General features: G+C 35.6%; 1 protein-coding gene across 1 annotated transcript in view; it reads right to left on the reverse strand.

Moving 5' to 3' along the window:
- Positions 1-18,255, reverse strand: part of GABRA1 (gamma-aminobutyric acid type A receptor subunit alpha1) — a 56,232-nt gene extending 37,977 nt beyond the window's left edge. Inside the window, exons 1-2 of the mRNA XM_047073252.1 lie at positions 18,182-18,255; positions 14,663-14,775 (exon numbers count right to left, since the gene is read on the reverse strand). Of these exons, the coding sequence (XP_046929208.1) occupies positions 14,663-14,775; positions 18,182-18,255 (187 nt within the window). The remainder of the gene's footprint in view (positions 1-14,662; positions 14,776-18,181) is intronic.
- Between the last annotated feature and the right edge of the window lie 5,420 nt (positions 18,256-23,675).

Consider the following 23,675-nt stretch of genomic DNA (forward strand, 5'->3'; position numbering starts at 1 on the left):
CCATCAATAGTCCTTATTAGATCTCACCACCACATACTCACACCCAAATGGGAAATTTATTGGCTTTGATTAGCTATTTCTAAAATTGGTCCACTGTGTAGTCCTGATAATTTGCTGCTTACACATGAAATTTCACAGTTAATATTTTTCAATGGAGAATGCAGCCCAAATATGCCACTTTGGGAGGCAGACTCCATGGAGGAGTCAGCGGCTGCTTAATGAATTCTTCAATAATGGACACACTTTCCTAAATGATACCAAGCCATTTCACATTGTCATAACAACATTAGCATATGGGTATGATTTCAGCTTAAACATTCTTACAGAGCTCACCAGATCCTCCAGGTATTTAGGATACTCTTGGGAAGTATATAGTATACTGCAGCAAGCTTTATTAACTCTTTAAGGACTTTTTGTATGTTTTACAAATGACTGCTTGCTGGCACTAAATCATAACTGAACTATCCAAATTACTCCCTGGGAAAACTCTGACAACCTATACAAATATTTTCAATTTTGAGGATAAGAAGGACATATATTGGCACAGAAAAAGTTCCTTTAATAGATTCCATTTCAAGTTTAATGTGGTTTTAATTTACTAATCTCTGAGGCATATATATCAACCAACAAAACATATTTATTGTAGTTAGGTGACAACTCAACACAGACATTTTGAAGGAAATAGTACCCCCTCCCCCCAAAAATTGAAAAATGTTGCTTTCATATAAGGACACAATTTGTTTGAGGTGAGAATGAAAAAGGTGGCTTTGTCATTTTCAACTGTAGCTCTGAGAACTAATGGCCCAGTATCTTAAGCTACTCATTTTATTTATCAGGACATTTGTATCTCAAAGGTAGGACATTAAGAAGGTGATCTGATATATGCAATAATGAATTCTTTTGAAAATCAAGAATTTTATCTTTGAGCAAGTCACTTGCAAACAGTAAATACTTTCAGTATAAATTTCTCTCAAGAAGGTCTTATTATATACTACACATAATGTGTACCACAAATTATAATCTAAGTTGGAGGTACAGATAATCCCTTCAACAACCAATCCAATATTTCTTTTTTTTTTTCCTTTCTATGCTTTTTTTTTTTTTTTTTTTTGGCTAACAATTTCAGTGGCTCCGAAATGCTTAAATGAACCCCTTGATGTAAGAATTATCTGGGATTTACCCTTTAAAAACTTCAAAATGGAGGACATAGTTTGAGACAAAGAAAATAGAGCTATGTATTTAGAACTTATTTCCAACATCAGTGTTAACATTCTACAGCAAGTGTTTCACTTGTCCTTCACTGTTCCTTCACAGCCATCAGCAATGTCTAAGCTGCAATAATCATTTGCCTCTTCTACCTGCCCCCATCCTCTCCCCTTCTGCAGTTATTTTCACAGTGCACACATCTCTTTTTTTATTGCACTCTCTTTCCATAAGTATTTTTTTCTTAATTTTTTTAAATGTTTATTTATTTTGAGACAATGCGAGAGACAGACTGCAAGCAGTGGAGGGGCAGACAGAAGGAGACACAGAATCTGAAGCGGGTTCCAGGCTCTGAGCTGTCAGCCCAGAGCCCCACACAGGGCTTGGACTCGCGAACCATGAGATGATGACCTGGAGCCGAAGTCGGACGCTTAACCGACTGAGCCACTCAGGCGCCCCTCCAAAAGTATTTTTTACTAGACTAATTCTTTTCCTTAGCCTAAACATCTGCTATTTCTTAAGACTCCATCTAGAGCTCATACTTTATTAGAATGTCATGGCCTGACTTCGAATTAAAACAATAATAAAAAGAAAAATGTATGCTATCTATTCACAAAAACTAGAATTTATTTTATTAATTGAGCTCATTTTTGGCCTTTCTCTTTCAGCATTTTCCTTTCTAGTTCAAGCAAAGGAACCATCACTTGGACTTTCTTTGATATGACAAAATATGCACTTACTGTCATGAAAACAATACAAAAAGAAAGACAACAGATAATACAGAATTGGGCATATTTGCATCCTAATTCTTTGAATACCAGGTATGCTCCTTATAGGAAATAATTTTCTTTATTATTTACAGATTAATTTCTTGCAATTAAAAGCACTCCAAATTGTGTGATAAGAGAAAAATTAATGTCTGTATTTTCTTTCTACATAAGTCTTGAAATAGTTGGATCATCCTGTTATTTTATTTATTTTTCTAACTGTATGGCTCAACCTAATTTTGTTTCTAAGAGTGAGTTTTGATTCTCTGCAGATTATAAACTGTAAGACTTACAGTGAATACCTTATAGATCTGAGAGACATCTGCAGAATTAAAATGATACCCATTCTTTCATTTTTATTTTTGTGGCAGGGATCCACTATTAAATGCATGTTCATTTAGGAAATATATATGAATCCCTGTCTGCACACTTGCAACTGCTTGGCAGTGTGGGGTAGTTTTTTGAACTCCTTTATCACCATTATCTATTCTTGGGTGCAGGTAGGGCATAATTTCTGCACTTCAAGGTAACTCCCCAAGGTAGCTAGTAGCTTTACAAAAATTGACTTAGCAGATGTTTTAGGAGCAACCAATCTGTTTAATCTAGCATGATAAAGCACTGCAAAGAAGTGAGATACCCACTTTCTAAACATATGGGCCATTTCCCTTTGCAGTTTTAGACTGTTAGTAAATGACGATGCTATATAACTAACAAATTATAAAGACCAAACAGCCTACTTATAAAGATTACTGTAACAATAAAATAGAATGTAAAACATGGTTAAGTTTACATACATTTATTGCCACACATAATTGTTAGTGTGCCATATAGAGGTTAGGCATAAATGCAAAGCAGTTCACACAAATGGCTATAATCACACTTTGAAAGTATATTTCTTTAATCTTTTATCTATCCCTACCCCTAAGTATACTTGCCATACCAGTTCATCATCTTCAAGTGCTTCATCTTATTTTCCACTAGCTACCTCCCTCTGATATTTCCCAAAAGTCACCACTGTAATATTCGCAGGTATGTACCCTGACCAAGAGCCCTTACCTCATGCATCCCTCAAATGACCTCACCCTGCACTCTAACCATACAGATATCTTTAAAGAGTTTCTGATTTTTGCTGTCTGTTCATCCTGTTTCTCCTCCAAACATAATCACAAACCCTAAGGTTAAGGTAGCAAAATTTCCAAGTCCCCAAACTGAAGTTGCCTGGGGGTGGGGGAGGGGCCTGCAGGGACCACTCAACTACTGAATGGAAGAGGTGGGTGATGGCACCAAGCACAATGCAGTGAAATCCAGGAAAACATCTGGACCTTGGGATAAGATTAACTAGAGAAAGGAAACAACACCTTCTGTATTTTCCCCTCTAAAATATTTTCCTTACAGCATACCCAAACAGTTTTCTTTGATTTCTCATTGGCTGTTTGTGATTGTCCAGTTTCCACTGTTTATTATGCATGCCTCTGGAAGATTCATCATGAATATTAGCGTGCCAATGTCTCTAAGATGTCATGTTTTAAATAAATGCGATCAACCTTGTTTAGCCCCGTATTTCCCAAACTTATCTAGGAATGCTGCTCTAAAATGTTACAAAAGCTTTTGGGTAAACATGAAGCCAATAGAATGCATCATGTTGTTTATTTAATTTTTTAAATCTTCATAGTATGTTTGGAAATTTCAAAAGAAAACATAAAAAAAATTAAACTCCCTAGAATACAACCATTCACATAAATCCACTGCTAACATCTTATGTATTCCTTCCCTTCGTTTTTCCTTTTCAAATACATACCTAATGATTACCCTCAAACCACATTCTCGTTCAGTTGAGTACAATTTCAGTGACAAGAAATAGGTTCCTGTGACCAAAAGTATGTCTTTCACTCCAGCTCACCAGCAATTTCCTTAGTGATAAGTGAAGTCATTGTTCTTTAAGACAGAAGATTTATATGGGGCGCCTGGGTGGCGCAGTCGGTTAAGCGTCCGACTTCAGCCAGGTCACGATCTCGCGGTCCGTGAGTTCGAGCCCCGCGTCAGGCTCTGGGCTGATGGCTCAGAGCCTGGAGCCTGTTTCCGATTCTGTGTCTCCCTCTCTCTCTGCCCCTCCCCCGTTCATGCTCTGTCTCTCTCTGTCCCCCAAAAAATAAATAAACGTTGAAAAAAAAAAAAAGACAGAAGATTTATAATTCAGAGTGCAAGGGTTCAAGATAGAGGACTGTTATGAATGCACTTTAGCCAAACCGTAAAAAGTGACATGGTTAACTTGCCTGTTTTATATATATATATAAATATATATGTTTTATAGATAGATAGATAGATAGATAGATAGACATTGCACTGACTCTTAAAGTATTATTAGAAACATCTAGAAAATACTCAAGGCCTTTCTATGGATCTCATGAGGAAAAGTGAAGATATTTTTATGTTTCCAATATTCTACTTAAGAGCACACAACATGAGTCAGGAACTTCTAATAAAGTTCAGCTGGAATGATTTTACAGCTAGCCAAAGTTAAACATGAATGGACCCCTTATGTAACTAGGAAATTGTCTGAAAATGGAAATCAATTAAAATAACTCAGCTGGAGGAAATGTTCAAAGAGCAGATTAATTAGCAAATAAATTTTTTAAAGTATATTCTTCACAATAATCTATCTCTGTCCACTGTAAAAAAAAAAGATCAACAGTCTTTAAAATTTTTGTAAATTTATATGTATGTTCAAGTGTCAAAGGGATAAATGTGGAATCATGTAAAATGAGATGATGATGATGATGATGATGATGATGATGATGAATACAGTGGTTGGGGATACCTTTTTTTAAATGTTTATTTATTTATTTTGAAAGATAGAGAAAGAGAGAACATGTGCTTGTGAGCAGGAGAGGGGCAGAGAAAGGGGGAGAGAGAGAATCCCAAGCAGGCTCAGCCCTGTCAGTGCAGAGCCTGACACGGGGCTCGATCTCATGAATGAGAAATCATGACACGGGGCTCAATACCATGAATGTGAAATCATGAAATCAAGAGCTGAAATCAAGAGTCAGGTGTTGGGGCACCAGGGTGGCTCAGTCGGTTAAGTGTCCAACTTTGGCTCAGGTCATGATCTTACAGTTCCTGAGATCAAGCCCCGCGTTGGGGTCTGTGCTGACAGCATGGAGCCTAGAGCCCACTTCAAGTTCTGTGTCTCCCCATCTCTTTACCCCTCCCCCCAACCCCTGCTCACATTCTGTCTCTCTCAAAAATAAATAAACATCAAAAAAAAAGTAAAAATAAAAAAAAAGAGTCTGATGCTTCATCAACTGAGCCACCCAGGTGCCCTGGGGATATCTTAAAATAGTATATCAATATAAATAAAATTTATAATGATAAGTAAACCAATCAAAATCAGTCTTTAAAGAAGCATAACCTTCAAAGATACACTTTACATACATATATATAAGTATTTTATGTGCTTTATATATATGATTTATATACATTTATATGCTTTATATATATATATATATATATATACACACACACACACAGAAATATATATATACATACACATACACACACACACACACACTATATTATATACTCTATAGCTGCTAGACAGCAGAAATTTGTTTTTACCAGGGATTTCTTACAATGTTGATATCCTGCTGATAAGTATTGAAATAACAGATGTTTTTAAGTGATAATTCAAAAAGATGATTAGTGCTTGAGGCAGAAATGAGAAAAGCAGTGTGGTATAGTAAGAAGTAAGCACATTGGATTAAAAGTCAAAACACTCAGATTTTTACTCTGATTCTCCTGGAGAACAAGCTGTGTGATTGCAGGTACAATACTTTAATCTCTCTGAGCCTGTTTTCTTGCCTTTTCAGTGAAGAAATAATACCTGTGCAGTTGATTACATCACACTGGAGTAAGGGTGGAATAATATTTGATGCCAAAAACACTTTGAGATGCGTTTGTTGGGTACATTAATTTAACCAGCAAATGTTTATTGAGCATTTTCTAAATGTCAGGCAGGCACTGTTCCAAGTTATAGTAATATTATGAAAAAAAAAGTGTAAGTGTTCCTATTCTGTAGTTTATCTTTTAGTCTTGGGGAAAACATTTTAGATAGATTAGAAACATAGATGGGATAAATAGATGATAGATTAGAAATATAGATTGGTAGATCGTAGTTATATACAAACACATACACAAATTATACTAATTAATTTCAGATCATTATACATGCTCTGAAAGAATGACTTTTGAGGAGATAACTTTGAACTGAGACCTCAATAATGAGAAATATTCAAGGATGAGCAGAAAGGGAAAGACAGTTAAAGGAGGAGATTTCAGAAAGAACAAGATCTAAGGTGAGAATAAATGTGTGATGTTTAAGAAACAGAAAATCTAATAATATATCTGGAGTCTGGTGATGCTGATGGTCATAGTAAAAGATGACACTCTGGATGCAAGTGGGGCCACACCTAAAGAGATTTGTGCATTTTACCAAGCAGTTGACCTTTATTCTAATGCAATAAGAAGCCTTTGGGTAATGAGGTGAAATGATGTTACTTGCAGTTTAAGAAGAAAGCTGATGCTGTGTGAATAATGCATTATAAGAGTGTAATAAAGAAAATGGAAGAGGGAATCAACAGTGAAGAATTACAGGTGGTGGTTTATTAGGAATGCCTATCCCAATAATTTATTTAATATGGTACTGGCCATATTTTTCCTGGAAATGCTGTCTGCTGAAGAACTCAGAGTAATATTCACTAGGCCCTGTTCTGTGGACTTATAACTTATGAGGGAGGTTTATTGCCTCCTTTAAGTTACTTTTTGTCTATTAATTCAGAGAGGCAGTCACTATATGGAGACTAAATGGACTAACATTAGTCATCATAATAAAGTATATCTTAAAACCCCACTTGGAAATAGTCCTGTTTGGAAATTGAAAATATCCTGGGCTCTCTACATAACCATCAGTGTGTACTCTTGGAATGGACAATGTTTCAACTCCTTGCCAATATGCCTGGGGCAACATTTTTGTTCCCTATCCTTCATTTTCATTCCCTAAATTCTTTAGAATAGTTGGCAACTTTCCCTAGCTAATATGTAGAGCTACTTAATTGTGGCTGCCTACAGCCACTATATCTGGATATGGGGTAGGAACTCACATTTCAAGATATCTAATCAATCCCTAATCCTTTCGTGCTTTCAGATTCAAAGTACTCAAATGATACAGGCATCTTCCAGGACAAAAATAAATAAATAAATAAATTTTATTGTGGCAGGGATTAATCTCATTTCCATTGAGAATTTCCCTCCTTTCTTCCTTATATTATAGGCAGTTTTTCCTGGGAGAGGGTAACCTTTAGAGAAGAATATGATGGTTGTGCTGGAGAAATGGGTTTCTTTTGGTCTATATTAAGTCTTGAACAAGACTGTATAACCTGTAATAGCTTTGAGGCATCATACTTCCTGTTCGCATGATAGCATTTTAGTTACATGAGACTAAACTATAGCACTCTTGGAGGAATATGACATCCACTTAGGATTTTGTTTTCTCTTAAATTTTCCAAAATGGCAGAGTTTCTCATCTCAGAAACACTACAACATTATTTTTCAAAGAACGAGTTCAGATTCTACCTGAAAAAAAGCACAATCATCTACAGAAAACATTTTTAAAAATATTCTACATTGGTTGTAGAATCAAGATGAGAAATAAAAACTATAAAAATTTTAAAAGTAACTGCACAAAAAATAAACTGCAGCTGTTCACTAATAACTTGATCTTTATAACTTGAGCATAATCTCAGTAGCTACATTTTATCTCAGGAACTTCTTGGCACTGATCAGAAGATGATTTATATACAACAGGAAAAGATGAGAGTAGAAAGTTTCTAAACATGCTACAACATTCCTTTGGGTATCTAGGTTGGATTCATTAGACAAGCTGGCTTCAGGAACTGACTGGAGATCTCAGCCAGGAAAGGTTAAAAGGTGTTCTCTGTTCATTTTAACAATTCCTCTTGGGTTTTTGGTAACTGCTTTTTCTCAAAAATTCAACTGAACTATGGAATGTCTGGATACAGTATTTCTGGGGAAATGGATTACATTATGCCAAAGTCTGAGCATCGGTTTCATACCTCACATTAAAAGCACCCGATAAAACTACAGCAAATTCAGAGAGAAGGATCCCAGAGTCCAATTTCAAAAGACAGTACTAAACACCATTATCTGGCAACGTAAATATAACACCACTACCACCAACAAAAAGTACGGGATGAATCTAACCTTTTAAATTGTTTTGGATATTGTCAGTAACTTAGAATCTTTCTATTCTGTCAAAAGCCACCGCATTGTCCTCTTAATATCTCAGCCTCTTAATTTTTGCAATTCTGGCTGTTTAATATAAATATAAAATGTATGTGTTAGCTTCTGTTGAACATGAATAAAATGGTTGCTTCTGATATCATCATCACACAGGATACAAATAATAATACAAATAATACAAAGTTGAATTTTGACAAAGAGGTAAACCATACTGCTTTCTCTACCCCCTAATCACCTAAACTTTACAAAGTTACACAAAATTTCACAAAAGTCGATTTGCTTTTTTTCCAGAGCACTTAGTTTTCCACCTTTACTTATTTTGATGTAGAAAGAACCGTAACCAAAGAACCTAAACTAATTCTCCAAGGAGTTAACACCATTTTGCCAGCTGTGCACATATCCAAGCCAGTCACCTTCCTTAGTCGGAGACGTTTGCATCTTAAAGCTGAGATCTCTTGCAATAATTGGGCTAAAAGAAGTCTAAAAGGTCTTATATAGCATAACAAATCCAAAATTGGGAAAATTAGGAAGTTAAGGAGAAAGTTTGCTTTGAAGCATAAGATTGTTTGTTAAATATTATGTTAGTGCTTTTAAAAAAGATTACCTTGAGAGAAAAACCCCAATTATATTCCAGTTCCAAATATTCATCTAAATGATATATTCAAGTAAAATATGAGAGAAGTAAATAAATAAAAACCCCAAATCTATAAGACTTACGGAAAAAGGAGAAAATCTTAACTAAATATCCCTTAAGGGTGTAGAAGGGATAAGTAAAGTACATTATCTACTCATCTAGCTATCTACTTCTCCCATCCACCTAGGTTTGTCACGTGATGAGTATGCATTCACTCTCTTTCCTTTACCATCTTCATCTTTTTGGCTTAATGATGAAGTCTTTGAGAGGCATCCATCACCCTAGATGTTATTCATTGAGGTTAAACCTAAGGCAAAATTAAGAAATTATATTATTTCTAGAAACTACTGTTACAGGGAGGGAGAGAGTCAAAAATGTTCTGTAATCCTTTCAAAATGTGCTTCAACCAAGAAAGATATCATTCCTTTGGCACTATCCTTTTTGAGTTCCATTAAAAATGGTGTTACCCTGGGGCACCTGGGTGGCTCAGTCGGTTGAGCAGTTGAGCGGGCCTGCTCTGGAGTTTATTTAGTTCAGGTCATGATCTCACGGTTCTTGGGATGGAGCCCCAAGCTTTGGCTCTGCACTGACGGCACAGAGCATGCTTGAGATTCTCTCTCTCCCCCTCTCACTCTGACCTTCCTCTGCTTGTGCTCATGCTTTCTTTCTCTCAAAATAAATAAATAAACTTTAAGAAACGGTTTTACCTTAATCAGTTTTCCAAGGAGTGAAATAAAATTGTTTATAGAAGAAAAGGTCTTTTGTAAGCAAGATGCTTAAGAAGCCTGTGAACAGGAAGAAGGGCAGCCCCTCAGCCTGGTGTTATGTTCCAGACAATAAACTGCAAACATCAGCCCTGTTCACCCTGGGATTTTGTCCTATTATTGATAAAATGTAGCCTATATAGAAGGCTGCGCAAAAGGAAAGGATGTCACTGGAAGGGCATTACCTATCCTTAAACACTGAAACCTCCCTTCAGAATTGAGTTTGGGAACTATGTTTATGGGTTGTTTTTGTCCCCCACCAAGAGTGCAGGGGGAACCAATGTGATAGAGTGGCCAAATTTTAACTCAGACGGTTGCAATTCAGGGGCTGCATCATTTAACGCTTTAGGAAGCTGGAGAAAATTCAGGTTTCATTAATATATTTTAATCATAGTCAATAAGGAGAAACCTTCAGAAGGTGAACTCAGAATGTGTTTGGTTTGGTCCTGATTTAAAGAGAGAAGAGGAATCTTGATTAATCAAGGAACATGTGAGCCTACCAATCTTCATAACACAGATTCCTCTCTTTTACCATCTTCTCTGTGTTCTTCTCCTTTACCTTCTCTATCCCTCTCACTTCCCTCTTCTTATTTTCATTTTATTTACTTATTTACTTATTTACTTATTTATTTATTTATTTATTTATTTATTTATGAGAGGCAGGGAGGGGCAGAGGAGAGAGAGAGAAAGAAAGAAAATCTTAAGTAGGCTCCACACTCAGCTCCTATGTGGGGCTCCATCCCACAACCATGAGATCATGACCTGAGCTGAAGTCAAGTGTGGGATGCTTAACTGACTGAGCCACCCAGGCTCCCCTCCTCTCCTTATTTTCAATGCCCAATTTGCTCACCTTTCTTATCTAACCTTTTGTATCTCATCTTGCCATTCTTTCTGGCTTTTACCTTCTCCCCTCCCCCAACGATTGTATTCTGTAATGACCAGGCTTTGGGCAAGAGCCTTTCCAAAACATGCTTTAGTCCCTAGTTCAAAGAAGAAACAGCCCTCTATACCTTGCCCTCAAAAAAAGAGATTTTTAAATAAGAATGAATCCCACAATTTCTGACAGTTTTGTTTTGTATTTTCTGGCTACTGATTATTTCAAATTGAGTCTATTTAAAGGTTTCTTCATTAACTTTGTATTTAAAATATGAACATGGCCAAGGGTGCCTGGGTGGCTCAGTAGGATGAGCATCAGACTTCTGGCTGAGGTCATGATCTCACAGTTCCTAGGTTGGAGCTCCATGTCGGGCTGTGTGCTGACAGCTCGAAGCCTGGAGCCTGCTTCAGATTCTGTGTCTCCCTCTGTCTCTGCCCCTCCCTTGCTCATGCTGTGTCTCTCTCTGTCTCTCAAAAAATAAATAAACGTTAAAAATTTGTTTAAAAAATAAAATATAAACGTGGCCAACTTATTGTTCTCTTTTGTTCCTGACTAAAGTACATCCTATCATTAGAATTCCACACATTGTATCATTGTATTCCTTTTTATTTCTTCTATTACAAAAAGAAAGAAAGAAAGAAAGAAAGAAAGAAAGAAAGAAAGAAAGAAAGAAAGAAAGAAAGAAAAAGAAAGAAAGAAAGAATGAATATCCCTTCCAGGGTATATTTCTTTATGTGATCCTATCATTTTCCCAGGATTGCTCTCCGGGCTCTGAAAAGGTAGACTTTTTAAATACTGTAACAATATCTGCAAACTGGTTTCTATCATCTAGATGAACCAAGCTACATATTTTGTTGCTTAGTTATTAGATCCACTGTGTGTGTCTCCAAAGAGTATTGCTATACCTTCGGATGGCAGTGTGTTTTTCTGAAAAACAGGTCATGATGAATTTGCACATACAAGAGTTTCTTACATTTGTCTCAAGTCTCAGTTTATTACATTTCTATACCTTTGGAAGATACTCAGAATAAAATATCCCTGCCTTCTTCTGCATATGTTACTCTTCTTATGAAACCAGACTTTTGTCCTAATAGAGAAGAGAGTGGGCCCATTTCTCTTGCTAGAGATTATCTCAATTGTGATCACAAAGCTATTAAGAGGAAACTTTTACTCTCTTAGAAGCTAATGATAATCTTTCAAGTACTTCGTCTACATGGACTTTTCATCAGTGAAAATGGGTAGATAAAGAAGCAAATGGATCATGTGACAATAACAACAACAAAAGTACACTTTTGCAATGGAGATCTCCTGGAATTTATGTCATACTTAGCACAAATCTATGGTAAAGAAATGAAATTAAAATAACTACAGAGAAAATGCATTCAATAATTTCAGCTTATAGCATCCAGAAATCATGGGGGTAATGTTTTTCTAATTCTGTAGCTGATTGTGTCTTCGAAAATATCTAAAAACTATGTTTGATATTTTAAGGTGTAGTTTTCTAAAGACAGAGAGACATTTTCAAAATGTACTTAAAAATATTGATGACTCAGGAGATACATGTAATAAACACATACCAGTATATCCCTTATGGCTAAAAACTGCACTCCAAGAAAATTAACAAAAATTAAGTGAGTCAGTATTAAAGTTTCCTCATAACTCTCAAGTTTATCAGATTTAATTACAGTACATTACAGGATACATAAAATAGAAACAGAAGCAAAAATTTGAGCTACTTTTCAAATTGTTTGGTCTATCATATCCTTAAAATCACTGTTTCCAGGAATCATAAATATGAGAAAAGTCATCTTTAGTAAATATTAAAGCACATCCATTCTTTTAAATTTTCTTGAGTCCTTGAATTCTCTATTATCATAGCACATTTTATCAATTTCAATTAAAAAGAATATACCTCGACTACATTTGGCTAACTACTATTTCTGTTCTTTAAATACATGTCTATTTTTGTTATTAGGAGGCATTAAATCAGTATTAAAAGTAAATTCTAACAAAGTAGTAATGTTGCAGTGTGAATCAATGTAGTTGTTTCTGTTAACAAATCTACCATTATCTCAGTTCTTGAAAATTAGCTTTTCAACTTATTCTTAGTCTACCTTATATGTCTTCGAGTTCTGTGTCTCTCCAAGACCCAGGTGTGCACATAAGAAGTAGATAAATGCTTCCTGCTTACACTATATTTGATTAAAGAGTTAACATACACATGTCTATAATAGTTAAGATATATAATTAAATGTCAATGAGCAGTCAGGGTCTATTACTTACACTCCAAACAACAATACAACCACACAGCTGATCATTAAAGATGTGTGTGTGTGTGTGTGTGTGTGTGTGTGTGTATTATACAACCACACAGCTGATCATTAAAGGTGTGTGTGTATATATTTAAAAATCCTTTCACAAACTGAAAATTATGCACACCAAGCTGACAGAGGATACTCATATTCATATGTTGAAGTATTACATGAGATTTCCTAAGCCAGAATGAAAACAACGTTTTCTAGATGCATTATAAAATTCTGCTGATTTAGTAAGGACTGGTGTCATGGAGCAGGAAGTAAACGAATCAGATGCATGCCCATTAGTACCTTAGAAAGTCTTTCTTTCTAAAAGTTATATCATTATCCTGTTTTTCTTTTTGTACATTCATCCCCTACCTGCAGTCTTTGTAATTTATTTCAAATTTTATGATTTAAGGACAATTTTCCTGCAGCCAATTGAGATGTTTAGATATACACAAACATTACTGCAATACATCACATACACGGTTATGCATTCCATTTTCTTAACAATACATTTGTTCCTTAAGATTTTTTTTCTAAGAATGTAGAAAAGGAAAACTAGGTGGAATTCACACCTGAAGGAATTTGTACAGCATGTGCAAGAATGAACTTTTAAAATTGACAAGAAAAAACACCTGGTAAGACCTCTGAGATATATTTGTGTTGTGTCTTTGATACAGCAGTTCCTTTTAAACCTCTGAGACACTAAGGGCATTTGGCAGCCTCAAAACAGATCCATGATCCCCATCTATGTGATTACACTATTCAAAATATTAAAAAAAAATAGACTCTAAGTGCAGTCTACCATTCAGTTTTAAAATCAAAATTTGGATTCTTAAGCTTATTATTTGTATATGTTTGCTACCTAAGTAAAGAAGAGCTGACTTTCTTAATATTGCCACTTAATTGTAATTTAAATATTCCTGTTAAATAGTTGCTAACAAATGCTTCAGAGAAAGTGTAGCATTAGCTATAGCTGGAAATCATAGATCCTCACCTTCGTTTCCTATGTGACATTAAACAATAATTTATTTCCTTGCTTCCCTTGTTTTACTCTTAGATCAATATTTTGTTTTGTTTCATTAGTCTTTGTTTAAATAAGATTGGTTAATTATCTTATTCAAAGGTTATTCAAATAAGTGTGTAATAGCTAGCACTATTTGCTCTTATTTTTATAAATATTGTATTATTAAGTTCTATTTTCTTCCTAAGTAGAAACTCATTAGTGTAACCAATTAATTGGTAAAGAAAGAAAAATATATTTTTACTACAGAAAATTGAGATTTAAGTTCAAATGCATGGTTAAAAAAATTACCATCTATCACATTCACCTTTTATCCTAGAGTTGGTGCTAATCTAATGCAAAATAGTGGATCAATACGTAATATTACAAAATAAAAGTTTAGAGCATTAGGCTCAGAGATAATCTACTTGAATTCAATGCAAACATAGCAACGCCAAATGAAGTAGATGTAGCCTCTGGGCTGGAAGGGAGAAAATTATCTTCATGTTTCCCCTGGATAATCAAGTCATTGCACAGAAAACATTATGATTGACAAGCAAATGTAACATTTTTAATGTAATTATGAGAAGTTTGTATCTGCCTTTTACTACATATAGGTATGTGCACAGAACTACCTTAGTAAATTGAGTTAACACTGAGCCATCTATTAAAAATAGGATTAGTCCATTAAACTACATACTGCCATTCTTATTACTCTATCATTTAGAAGGAAAGCAAGGCTTCATTAGTAAATATTTAATACTGTTCTCTAAAATAAAAACACAATAATGTGACCCACCTCCCAATCCTGGTCGCAGACGATTGTCATAACCATCGAGGAGTCGGTCCAAAATCCTGGTGAAGACTGTAGTATTGTCTTTAAGTTCATCTTGTAATGAGGGTTGTCCATAGCTGAGAAAAAAGCATAAATGCAGGTATTAATCTAAATTATACATTTCTATTAAAACCTTTTTCCGAATAAACCCTTCCCTGGATATTCCTACCTTCTTTTCTATTGGATCTTAATTTGAAAATTCCTTTTGGTAAAGTAAAAAAAAAAAAAAAAAAAGTAAGATTTTAATTTTTACCATTTTCTCATATTTGTTCTCACAGATGGTAAGTTCTTTATTCTATTATTTCTTCTATGTAAGCAAAATAACACTAAATGTGTTTTGTCTCTTTACATGTATAAATTTCAGCACATATACAATGCTATAATCCATGTTTTCTCTGGGCAAGCAAGAATGTTAATGCATGCTAGGGAGAGAAAAAAAATCTGGCAAACCTCTTCCAAAATTAAAAAAAAAATGTATTTATGAGCTATCAAATTAATAGTTTTGTTTTCATTTAATTAACATGCAGCATTAGTCTAAGATTTCACCTACCAACATAACCTTCCTTCAATCCACTTTATATATATATGTATGTATATATATATATATATATATATATATATATATAAATTTGTCCTGATGTTCTCTCAGGGTATTTAGATGAGACAAATAGTTAAAACTTCTTTCTTAGGATAATTATAGTTTCAAGTCAGTGTGTAATTTCCATTCCCCTAAGGTTTATGAACCAATTTTTGTGACGTGTCTATTTAAAACTCTAATTGAATTTGTATCATTTCTGTCTTAAAAGTAAAAGATACCTTGAAAAAGATATGTTCCAATATTCTTAATTTATGGTTTAGTAAACTGTAGTGTGGGATTAGATTTTGTTTAAGAAAACACAGCTATTTGTGAGCAGAGCTTAAACTCGAACTCAGTTTTCTTCAACTTTTAGTCTAAAACTTTAATTCTATTCTTCTATCCTGGAGTAATTGTTTCTATTTAAATCTTTTCATTTGCAAGTATAGTTCCTACCCCTTACCATTAATCTTTGAGTTTCAACCACATAGTGACCACAGTTCAAATATTGTGTATTTCTTATATTAATCACATTATCATTTTTGCTCATTGAATCATATTCTATGTAATGATTAGGATGACACCTCCAAAAGCCTTTGAGAGAAGAGTTTTCTATCTTAGGGTGGATCACACTCACTGATATATTTCAATAATGGCTCTGACCTTGAGTACAAGAAAAACGAGTTCAGAATGTAAACTAAGAAACACCACAAAAATATCACTTTCATGCTTTCAACTTAATATGCTTTCGGCTTCACTCTTGTGTGTTTATATTACTGCTCAATGTAAAAAATTAGTAATTGAAACCAGGATACACTTATTTGACCGGAACAAGAAATATAATCAAAGTAACATTTCAAAAACAAAGACTATTTTTTAAAAGGTAATTAATTTTATATTGGCAAAATTCAATGGACATTTTTCTGATAAAATTTGAATTTAATAAAGCTATTAAAACTAAAAGCTCTTCATGATATTAAATATATGAAATATACCTCTATGAAACAATTTTTCATTCTCCTAAATTCAACATTATACCATATAGATTGAGAGTTTACTCTCCTTTGGCAAAATTAAACATCTTACTAGTTTTTTAAATCAAATTTTTACTGAGCTCTGTGTCTTCCAGGGTGTCTCATTAGTAGATAACACCAATAAAGCAAAAATAGTTGTCTGAATGCAATTATTTATAAAAACTCGTCACAAAACGAACTGCCATGTATGCATCTTTCAAGGATATTGGAAGGTCATCTTGATAAAGGTGGAAAAGAAATGCTAGTACACTTTAAGTTGTGAGGAAGGCCTGATCAAGGGGTCTAAGGAAGAAAGCATGAAATAAGAAGGGGGAAAGATGAGATGGGGCGATGTGACAGAGCACAATTAGATTGTTGATAGGATTCCTAGAATATGCGGTTGTCTATTACCTTTTCCTGCATTTTCTTTGTGTTTAAGCTTATATCAAATTCAGGAAATGTTTTTATTTCTGGTTTTGTCTTACAAATGCCATTTCCAGCAATTGTATTCATTGTCATACAAAAGCCAAAAGAGACTTTCCTTCCCTCCCAGAAAACTAGTTCTGCTATCCCAACTGGATAGTAATCTTTATTTCATGGGATTTTTCTAATCAGGTTATTCTTTTATCTCTACTTCTAATTTACCATGTCCAGTTGTAATTGTCAGAAAATAACCCCAGGATAAAGAACAAGATTATGTATTGCTCTTAAACACTTATGCCAATGTAAGGTTTCCTAAACTGAAAATATAATTCAAAAAGAAATGTCAGTTACAGTACCTGATTTTGATTCCATATGAACCACTATATAATAAAACGCTGTGCACTAACTCCATCTACAGGTCATTACAATAGTAACACTTCTTATAATTTTTCAAAAGCAGTGAATAACATTTAACTCCTCAGATTAAGAGTATCTGGTTATAGTGAATCTCCTCATTATCTGGTAAGTCATTATTTACCATACACAATAGCAGAAAATAAAAACAGACAACTTCCCAACTCAAAAAATCCTCCTAAATTCATATCTTTCCAGCTAGTGCTTCTCTCTGCCTTAATTCATGAGAGTTCACTTTCCATTACATTTTGAAGAACCTTAGGTGTTTATAATACGTCTAAAACGTTCTTATGGGCCATAGGAGTAGACTATGCAAGAAATATAAAAGCAGATAAAGAAAAATCTTTAGTTCTTCTTGGTTCTTTGGTCATTTATATCATTGCTTCTATAATGTGTTTATATGCTTGATTTGATCACTAGTAAATATTTTGAATATGGTTAAGCACATTATTAAATTTTTATCATAACTCGTCTCCATAGCAGTTACGCTTAAATGGGAAAGTTCAATTTTACTTAATGTTCTCAAATAGTTGTTTGGCATATTCTACCTCAATCGATTACACAAATAATGGTTTCAAAACAATATGCACATGCATTTATAGAGACGTATGACTTTCAAATTACAAATATTTTAAACTTCCCACTTTCATATAGTCACAAGTTACTCTATGATCTTTACAACTGGCTAGAAATTTTCTTGTTGGAAAATCAACTCACATAGTACACAGACATTAATTGGAGTAACTTTTTCTATGAATTAGGAAACAACTTATTTTGTTCAGTTACAACTGAACAGTAAAAAGTTCAATTTAAGATTTAAATGTTGAATGAATACATTCCTTTAACAAAAGCGTGTTAAGTGTATTCTAACTATCACGCAAATAAGATGATTATTTTTTCATACTGCTCTTCTTTATTCTTAGTTGGAATTTTATTGCAGTTAAGTTTTTTTGGATTCCCTTAGTCATGAATTCATCCAAGGACAATTTTCTTCCCCCTGAAAGAATAAACAAAAAGTTACAGAAATTCTCATGCAGATTTAAAATAAAGTGCCCCCACCTTCTTCCAGTCAATGTGCTCAGAAGGAGGGTCCAGGCCCAAAGATAGTCAGAGAGACCCGGACTTTTCTTCATTGCGGGCTTGTGCAGCTGAAAAGTAGAACAAGTAGAGATCAATGTCTCTTGCAAGAAACATCAGGTTATAACCACTAGGGCTGACTGAGGCAGTTCAGATGAATGCTTTGAAGTCAGGAAATGACCTCACTGGGATATGACACCTCATTGGAAGCAATGGAAACCTGGACCATCCATTCTCCACTTTCCCTTCCATTTCTCCATTCAGAAATATATCAGTGCCTTAATTTCTCCTGTAAAAGAATACAAGTTGAAATCCTTTCAGGTGACAATACTGCTCAACATGAAAACTGTGAGTTTTTTTTTCCTCCAGGTTTTATATTTCTAATATAGTTTGAATTACTCTCTTCTTGTTGTTTATCATTTGAGAATATTGACCTTTCTGATTTGAGTTTCCACGCCTGAACTGTGCATTGAAATTTGTAAGCTGGTGTCTATAATGGGGAGAACATGCTTAGGAGCTGAAATGGGGTTGGTTAATATGCTTCAATGACTGACTTCATCTTTGAATTCTGGATTTACCTTGGTTTCGGAAGCAACTGTATTTATCTTAAAAAAAACAACATAAGAAACACACTGTTGAATGCTGAAGTCGTGCTTATATTCTCTGCCTATGATTGCCTTGTTAAATATGCTCACTAATGCTTCTGTGAGGCTAAAGGACACACTTTACAGTCAAGCCATGTGCTAATCTCTCTCATACACACAAACCACACTCACATAAATGCATACAAACATGCCCACACATATCTTTTAAGCCCTCTTGAATTCTGCCAGGTTGCTGCTAGAAAATGTTTCATCTCAGACAGATGGGAGCTAGAGTGCTTTGCTTTGCATGAATAAGGGAATCTTTTTTTCCCTCTTAGGTAAAGTGCAATCAATCACCATCTGATTGTCGAATTTTAGACTTGATAGTGGGATGCTGGAGGAAAGGAGGAGTATGGAAAGCTTAGAGAATTTTGAAAAACTAGGACCTATTTGTGGAGATGATTTTTAAAAATCAGTGCACTACCTGGGTAAGAGCAGATGTGGCAACACTTTATTTAATTTGCTACAATTAATGGCAGCTATAACATGAGAAATGTTAGAGGTATTTATTAGTCCTTCCCTGAATCTATACTCCTTAGTACGGTGAGTGATTCATGGATTGCATGTCTTTTAAAGCATGTTTTTTTATTAAGCACTGTATAGTTTAATGTGGTATGCCTTTAAGTACATCTACACAAATGCTTTCCACACTCTTGGGGATCATTTATATCAGTAAAAACCATTACAAACAGGCATGTAAGCAATGAAACATAATTAATGTGTTTAGAGTGAAATGGTCTAGATCTAGAGATAAGAGCTGTGAGCTTCATAGTTTCTACTTAATTTAGTCACTGATTTTGGCACAGATGACAAGAATTATTGGATAAATATCATTATGTTAAAATATTGCATCTAAATTGCACAGTTATAATTCATTCTTGCATTAATCTTCAACATTTGTTATGAAGGAAAGACAATTTCTCTTATCCATTAATAATTGTTAGCCTTTGTAAAATAAAAAAAATTTAAAAAAAGGTGATTCCCAAAGGGGTAAATGAAACAAAACAAATCCCAAGGCATGGTACCATAGCTTTTTGTCCTCCTCTGGCATTTTAAAGAGAAAAACAAACCTATCATGGCACTTGAGTTGTTGAGTAAGAAAGTTTCTTGCAAATACAAACATAATAGTTTAAAAGAAATGCTAAGCTGCCTCCTTACCCTTTTCCACCTTCAACCTCCCCCCTGCCAAACACACACCCTCCAAACACCTATATCCCGCACCACCCATATCAAATGATAAGTTGAGTTTTTTATGTTCAGAACCAGAGAGACCCCTACACCAGAGGGCATTTTAGCAGCGTCCACTGGAAAGGAGAAAAGAGGCATTTTTGCAGCCAGAATGAGAAAGTGCCTTCCCAAGGATGGAACATTAACACAGGTTTTCTGTCCCAGCATCTTAACTTTAAACGATGCCCCCCAAAGCCCCTCCCCACCTCATCCCAGCTCCCTCTTGAAAAAAAAAAAAAATCAAAACAACATGTCACCACCCACCCCGCGGAATAAATTCATATCTGCCTAAGAAAAGAAGGAAAGACAAGAAGAGGTACGGGGGGGGGGGGATAATGCTTCTATATCGCTGCGGTTTTCACCCTGAAAGAAAAACATTCGTTGTTTCTACCTGCTATGGGATCAGGCTCTTATCCTGTTCCCTCTTTCTCTTTTTTTTTCTCTAGCATTCCCGTCTCTCCAGCTAGGAAAAGCCACGTTCAAGGCTGTGCGTGTAGCGGTCCGAAGCCGCACTTACCTCGGGCCCCCTCTGGGCACAGGATCGCTCAAGACCCGGGAAAAGTGTGCGAGAGAAAATCGCGGAGAACCTGGAGCCAGCGCGAGTCCGCGAGTCCCGGCGCGCCGGGAGCGGAGGGGCGTCCTCGCTCTGCCTCTCACTCACTCGGTCTGAGCCATCATGGACTCTGCGTGCTCCTTTGCTGAAGATTTCACACCCAAATTTGCTTCCCGGTATCCGATCTGCAGCTATACAACAAAAGATTTCTCTTTACCAAGACAGTAGTAATACGTCCCAGGGCAAACCGGATGTGAAATAGGCGGTGACTTCATGCCAGAGAGATTTTATTTTAGAAAGGAAGGTGGTACCAGCCTCTGGATCTGGAGACCAATCCGCCCATTTTTTATATGCAGCACAATTTAACTTGCATCGCTCTGGCCCTAATCCCCTTCTCTCTGGCTGCAGACTCAAATCCTTCCACAATCTGCTGCAAGCTTTCCCTTTTTTTGTGGGGAGTAGAGATGAGGGAGGAAAGGGTAGCAAGGGTGAGAGGCGTAGGGACTCCACTCAGTACCTTTTCACACTTCCAATTCATGAACACTGTTTTAAGGTGTGCCCATCAAAAAAAAAAAAAAAGACAGCTGATAAGTATAACTAGTCCAGCTTTGATCAAAGATTCAACCACTGCATGCACATGAATGAGTGCAGGGAGCTAGCTGCAGGGTTGCACATGTGGAGAGCCGCTGTCCTCTCGCCTGCCTCCCTCGCACGCACTCCCACACACATGTCTGAGTCCCTGTGTCTTGCAGAGTCACGAATGATGAGGGATGGTGGGGAAGAGTTCTGGCCAGTAGGGAATTGGCCACCGGGCTTCTCGAGGCTTTTGCACTTTCACAGGTTGTGAGCGCTGTCCACCCCACCTTCGTCTGTAGCTTAGAAGACAGCAAGAAACGCGCTCCGGAACCGGGTTTTCAACCTCTGGAGGCAACTGTTTGCCTGTTTACGTTATGTAGGAGAAAACACAAGCTCCTTTAAATAAGAATTGTGCTGGGTTCCCGGGGCGAGGAGTATTTAACTTTAAATAAATCACCCAGATCATTTCTAGGTTTGAGAGTCATATCTCCATTTCCGGAATCATTGCCTTGCCTCGAACTCCATCATTCTCCGGATTGGGAAAATGGGAGAGGGGGAGGAGAGAAAATTAACAAGATTTTCAGAAGTCAGGACAAAACCGTCTTCTACTTTTTTTTTAATTAATTAATTTTTTTTCCCTCTGCCCTCTTCTATTACCCTCCCTGGTGGCTCTCCACCCACGAGTAATTATACACTTAGGGAAGGAGGGTGTGTTCCAACATCAGTCTAACTAAATCTCCAAGGAACTAGGGGCGACTGTAGTTCTCTCTTCGGATTTTGTGAATGGGTGTTTGTAGCAGAGAGGAGATGGGTACTGTCTTCCTGGGAGTGCTTTCTGAAACGATCTGAAACTCTGGGAGCTGTCCCTTCAGCACTTGCACACAACTAGGTAGGTAGCACACTGAAATGGTGGGGTGCCTCCATGTAATGCTTCTGGTGAGTAAGGTCCGAACTTTGATGAGCTCCCTAATCATTTTGTCCAAGAAGACTTCTAGCAGGGGAGACGTTTTGGATAGGGGCAGAGCTTGGCCAAGTGAAATAAAAAACCTAAATGGTCAGTCTATACCACTCATGGCTTTATGATGCTACAAACGTTCCTTGACCCTGTGCTGCAATACAATCAGCTTACATAGTTACAACTTAAGACAGGTGATTGAGATGATCAGGAATATAAAATTGAAGACCACCTTCCGCAACCGGCTTTGTTATCTTGAGTTTTGAACGGGAAATGTTGCTGGGAAATGATTTTAGAAATAAATCTTTAAGGAAGAGAAATTTAAAGATCATTTTATGTTGCCTCCTCTGTTCAGACACAACAAAGGTCAATGTACTCTTAAAGATATCCTTTGAGGCTCATCATAGCTTCCCTATGTGATATTACTCAATTTTTTAAAATTTATTTATGTGCTTATCCATTAATCATGTATTGATTGAGCAGTTTACTAAGATTTTGAAATCCTGGGTTAACAATTAGAAAACACTATTTTCTTACCTGACAATATATAATGCAATTCCATGGTTATGTTTTGATTCAGCAAAGACTGATAGTCCCAGAAATGTAATCTTTTCATCTTTTTTTTTTTTTTTTCCCTCCTGGTAAAATTGTCACAGCTCCTTCTACTCTTCTACACTGTTTTGCAAATGGGAATGACTTTCTATCCTATATCTAATGCCACACAACCAATCACTCTACTGCTTATGGTTTTTTTTCCCAAGCACAGTTACTGAAACATTATCATTTGCACAATAATCACATTGAGAACAATGCCAGTGATATCTTTCTTCAGACTGAAAGTATTATGTGACAATTGTGCAGCATTTCCATACATTTTAAAACAAATAAATATTTATAAATAATTATTGGGTTTATCTTAAAAATACAGTGCACATATGGAAATGGAAATGTCCATACTATGAGTTTCTATTTAAAATACAACACTCACGTGGGGGCACCTGGGTGGCTCAGTCAGTTAAGTGTCTGACTTCAGCTTAGGTCATGATCTCGCAGTTTGTGAGTTTGAGCCCCGCATCAGGTTCTGTGCTGACAGCTCAGAGCCTGGAGCCTGCTTCAGATTCTGTGTCTTTCCCTCTCTCTGCCCATGCTCTGTTTCTCTGTCTCTCAATAATAAATAAATGTTAATTTTTTTTTTTTAAATACAACACTCACAGGGCAGTTTTTACTAGATGATATTTGTATAATTTGCTTTTGGGCATATATGTTTTTAATAAATGAATTTAATAAATAAATTGTAGCCATTTAAGTGTTGAAAATTTGACTACTCCAAAAACAGCAATTGCAACTCTAGATTATCAGTGTTTATTATTTCCCATCAAGATATCATTAACATATGAACATAAAACCAAGGAATAAATATAGGAATATAAGAAATTAATAGTAAGGAATTAATTTACTTTATATTGTCCTGTTATATTGGATCTTTTATTTATTATTTTTTTATTCTAGAGGGAGAGTGTG

Source organism: Lynx rufus, unplaced genomic scaffold (assembly GCF_022079265.1).
Source record: "Lynx rufus isolate CCGP_SWC_20201006 ecotype Redwood Valley unplaced genomic scaffold, mLynRuf1.p SCAF_1, whole genome shotgun sequence".
Taxonomy (NCBI): domain Eukaryota; kingdom Metazoa; phylum Chordata; class Mammalia; order Carnivora; family Felidae; genus Lynx; species Lynx rufus.